Raw genomic sequence first — 4,766 nt, 5'->3', positions numbered from 1 at the left:
GATTGGCACAGGATAGAGCAGAGTTTAGGTCTGTTGTACATAAGGTCACTATGAGTTGCAAGCGACTAGACAGCACATAACAACATTGTTACTGTCATTTTACAGCCATAAGAGTAACAGAAGTTTGTCTCTTGAGTTTCTAGAATATTCTTCTAAAATCTTTTCTGCAAAGGTTTGGGATTTTGTTTGATGTTCTTGTTTGTTTGTTTTGTTTTTTTAGTTGACTGCTCAAGTTCGTTTGTTTCCACCTTTTCACTAAAGTATGCTCCACGCCATAGAGGCCATTTCTCTTTATGTGCTTTTTTCCCTCCATAATTCATGATTTCTCCTTTCTTGCAGCCGATTGGGTACTGAAGTAGCGGAAATGCGAAAAAGGCAGCAGACACAGAATGAAGGAACGCCTGCTGTGTCTCAAGCGCCCGGAAACCAGAGGCCCAACAACACGTGTTGCTTTTGCTGGTGCTGTTGCTGCAGTTGCTCCTGGTATGTCTGTTTGTCCCCGAGATCCCAACACCTGAACGGCCGTAGTGTGGCTGTGACCACACGAGGCAGGTCCTGGGATCGGAGAAATGACTCAGCATGTCTTGGCCTTTAGTTTCTTTCCGTTTCCAAGTGCTACGCCCTGATAGCACAGTGCATTGTGTGTTGGCCTGCTAACCAAATGGTCAGTGACTCAAATTCATCAGCCGCTCAGGGGAAAGATGATGAGGCAGCAGGTGCCGTGAAGATTTTCAGCCTCAGAAACCAACTTAGGGCCACGATGAGTCCAGTTCGACCCAACAGCAGAGGGTTTAACCACTGTCCTTATGTAAAGATTTTCAAAAGGATAATAGAGTATTTCTTAGAATCTACGTTTAAATTGATAGTAAGATAAAAGAATGAGATAATTGTATTATATCTTATTCTCCTCCATCCATGCACCTTAATTATATGGATAGAAATAAGACTATGGTTATATATTTATTTAACAGGAAGCAGTAATCTGCAACTTAAATAAGACACACACATATTAATAAACTACCTAGAATGTATTTTTCTGGTTATTGGCTAGACCATAGGTTTCTGTTATTCTTCTGCTTATTAAAATAGCAATGAAACATCGTAGAGACCTCAGCCACAGAGCTCCTGTCAATAAGGACAGAGATAAAAGAGCTACCAATTTGTATCTACAAGTAGAGTTGGTCAGAGGCTGAGCAAGTCACTTAATGAGAAGCACGAATGTTAGAGCTTCCAAGATTATTGCCCTTCGTTGCTGTTGTTGTGAACCACGGAGTCAGAGCTGACCCCTAGCTGACCCTCCAGTAGGTTTTCAGAGGCAGCTAATCGCAGGGGAGGAGATTGCCCATCCTTCTTTCCTGGAGCAGCCGGTGGCCTTGAACCGCATGCCTTCAGTATTGCAGCACTGCTTCTTGCCACTAGGCCTCCAGAGCTCTTTAGCCACCCTTTAAACCTGAAACGAAGGTCACTGCCAAAACACAGTCCTCAGCAAATGGTCGACATAGCTGTAAAGTGAACAGTGACACAGGAGGGGCATTCTGCTCTTCAGATCGTCGTTCTTGTTGTAAGGTGCCGTCAAGTTGAGCATGACTCATAGCAAACCTTTATGAACAAAAGACCTGAATCCCATCATTTCCTGTGCCATCCTCACAATATCTGCCACTTGCTGCAGTCACCATGGTAATCCATCACTGTGGGGGGGTTAGTCTTCCTCTCTTTTGCTGACCCTCTACCCTACCAAGCATGATCTCCTTTTTCCAAGGAATAGCCTTTTCTAGCAACATATCCAATGCATGAGGGATGAATCTTTGCCATCTTTGCCTCCAAGGAACACTCCAGCTGCACCTTTTTTGGGACAAACATGTTTGTTCTTTTGGCAGGCGGTGGGGTATTCAGTACTCTTCTCCAACACAGTGACTCAGAGGCGTCAGTTCTTCTTCTGTCATTCTTATCAGCATCCAGCTCTCAGGTAGATAGCAAGTAATTGAAAAGACCATGGTCTGAATCAGGCACACTTAGTGTTAGTCAAGCATTAGTTTTTCATTTACCCAGAAATAAACCTCAGGAAGCAGAAAGAGGTTGGGTAGAAGGATTAAAGGAAATTAGACTCACAAGAAGAAAATAGGAAGGTGTGGTTACATTATTGGTATTTTAATAATATTTTAAAACAAAATATGTAAGAAACAGTTGAATGGAGAACAAATCTACTTTTTTTTTATTTTTTTTTTCAAATCTACTTTTTAACTTTTACTCAAATCATAGTAAAAAGGGAAAATAATTTTAATAAAAACATCTGTATGTCATGAGGTTATTATATAAATTAATTGAGATAAAGGGACTTCTGATGGCCTAGTAGGAAGGAACCACACTACTGCAATCCCAAAGGCACACTGTTCAAATCCACCAACTGCTCTTCAGGAGAAGAATGAACAACCTCATCCTGTGAGATTAGCTGCCTCTTGAAAACTCGCTGGAGGGTCAGCTATGGGCCAGTTCTGACTTGACAGTACACAACAACAACAACAATACATTACTTAGAACAGTCCCTAAGAGATAGTATTTAATAAGGGTTACCTCGTTAATGTTTGTAGTACCTCATATTGGAATACAATCTCCTTGAAAACTAGCTGCCTTGATATGATAATAAAAATATACAAGAGTTCTGGTTTTTAGAAATCAAATCAGTTTATCAATATAATACAAAAAAATTTTAAATATATTATATATAATATAAAAATTACTTTAAGGGAAAAAAGATAATTCCTTTTTAATTCTGTATAACACATTATTATAAATAATTTGTCACCTAATGTTGAAAACAATCTTCTGGTTTTCCTTTTCACTATGCCTTGTTCCAGAATCAATATATTATCTTACTGGCCTGCCAAATGTGTTTCTTAATTGCTTCAAGATTAAATCACTGAAATAGAATGCGAGCATTTTCCTGTGCTATATGTTTGTGTAGTACATAGGGTTTTTCAGAGGCCTGCTATTTCAGAAGTGGATGGCCAATCCTTCTTCCTAGTCTGTCTTAATCTGAATATTCAGATGAGAGAAGTATCAGACAGACCAGCATTTTACAGAAAAGTGAAAGATATATCTCTTATTGTGGAATTAATCATCTGTATCAGTGTTGTCCCTGCCCTTGGCACATGTGTCTTTACCCACTTATTTCCCTGCTCCACCATCCGCCAGGATATCCATCCACTTTTACCCACTCCCTTCAACATCCATCTCTCATTGTCCCACCCTTGATCAGATAGCTTATATCTGAAGCTTCCTTGGCTTCTGTGATTCCAAATACGTCTACTTCTGACAGTTTCTTATTCTGTGATAGAAGGAGAATTGATGCTTTTGAGCTGTGGTGCTGGAGAAGAGTATTGAGAATACCATGGACTGCTAGGAAAACAAACAGATTCATCCTGGAAAGGGTTAAACCAGGCAGCTCCAAGGAGGCAAGGATTCTGAGGCTCCGTCTGACATACTTTGGGCATGTTGTAAGGAGAGACAGGTCCTTAGAGAGGGACATCATGCTTGGGAGGGTAGAGGGCAGGCGCAAAAGGGGAAGACCCTCTATGAGGTGGATTGATTCAGTGACTGGGTTAATCGGGATGGATGAGTCAGAGGCAGTGTGATTGGCACAGGACAGAGCAGGGTTTAGGGCTGTTGTACATTGGGTCGCTATGAGTCACAAACGACTCGACAGCACATAACAGCAACAACATATGTTTGCTGCCAAACTAATATTTAATAAGACTTGTTTATAACATATATCTCTACCATATAAATACATGGTAATGCTTACTTTTAGTAAGTTTTGAGGTATAATCATTAATCCGGGGACTCTGGCTACCTAGTGGGTAAGAAGTTGGACTGCCAACCCTCTGGCAGGCACTTTCAATCTACCAGCTGCACTTAAGGAAAAAGATGAGAAATCTTCTGTGAAATTTGCAGCCTCTGAAAACTCGCGAAAGGGCCTTCTATGAGTCAGTTCAAATTTGATAGCAATGGGAGAGAGATGTATTACTTTACAAGACACTTAGTATTCATTTATGAGTGTCAAATTGTCACAGAAAGTAGACTTTGAAGCTGCGTTACCTCTCCACGCCACTAGGGGGACACACATCAGATGTGGTGCATTAAATGCATGTTCTGTTTCAGAGTGTAGAGTATTATTGCTTGAGACATTTTTGGCTGTCAATCATGGATTCTGAGTCTATGCAATAATACACAGCACATAAATTTGCAAACCCTACAAGATAAATATGTAAGTGATAGCAAATGTCTTACGTAAACAACTGATTTTTTAAAAGATGAAAGCAAAATTATCTGTAGCTATGAATTTGCATTTTTACTATTTGTATTACTGCAAGGAAAATGTCTTTCACATACATTTTTAAAATATTTTTTATTTTTAGTTTAGGGGGAATGAAGGTTTCTTTGATTAAAAAGGAAGACAAGAAATGGTTTGCAAATTTCCCAGGCTAGTTCAAAAGAGCAGAACAAGGGGGGGAGGGAAGGGCAATTGGGGAGGAAAAACTATCAGGAATCCAAATACGCAGTAACTGTCATTTACGACTGGGAACAACTGCCATGTGACTGAATTTACTTCCATTTATGGTCCGAGAGTTCTGGAAAAATAAGTTTCTGGGTTTTGGAGGAACATTCTTCTAAGTAGTACAACACTCTTCTGTTAATTTGCTGTACTGAGGTAACCTGGGGTTGCTGTGATGCTGAACCTTGTGCAAGTGGAGTGCCAAATGCCATAA

The 4,766-nt window shown here is 40.1% G+C and overlaps 1 protein-coding gene across 1 annotated transcript in view; it reads left to right on the top strand.

Moving 5' to 3' along the window:
- The first annotated feature begins 364 nt into the window (after nt 1–364).
- RGS17 (regulator of G-protein signaling 17) overlaps nt 365–4,766 on the top strand; it is a 61,990-nt gene continuing 57,588 nt past the window's right edge. The window contains exon 1 of the mRNA XM_006882747.1: nt 365–483. Within this exon, the coding sequence (XP_006882809.1) occupies nt 365–483 (119 nt within the window). The remainder of the gene's footprint in view (nt 484–4,766) is intronic.

This window comes from Elephantulus edwardii, unplaced genomic scaffold (genome assembly GCF_000299155.1).
Source record: "Elephantulus edwardii isolate Elephantulus edwardi_28Jun2011 unplaced genomic scaffold, EleEdw1.0 scaffold00024, whole genome shotgun sequence".
Classification (NCBI taxonomy): domain Eukaryota; kingdom Metazoa; phylum Chordata; class Mammalia; order Macroscelidea; family Macroscelididae; genus Elephantulus; species Elephantulus edwardii.
This window is presented reverse-complemented; position numbering and strand designations above follow the sequence as displayed.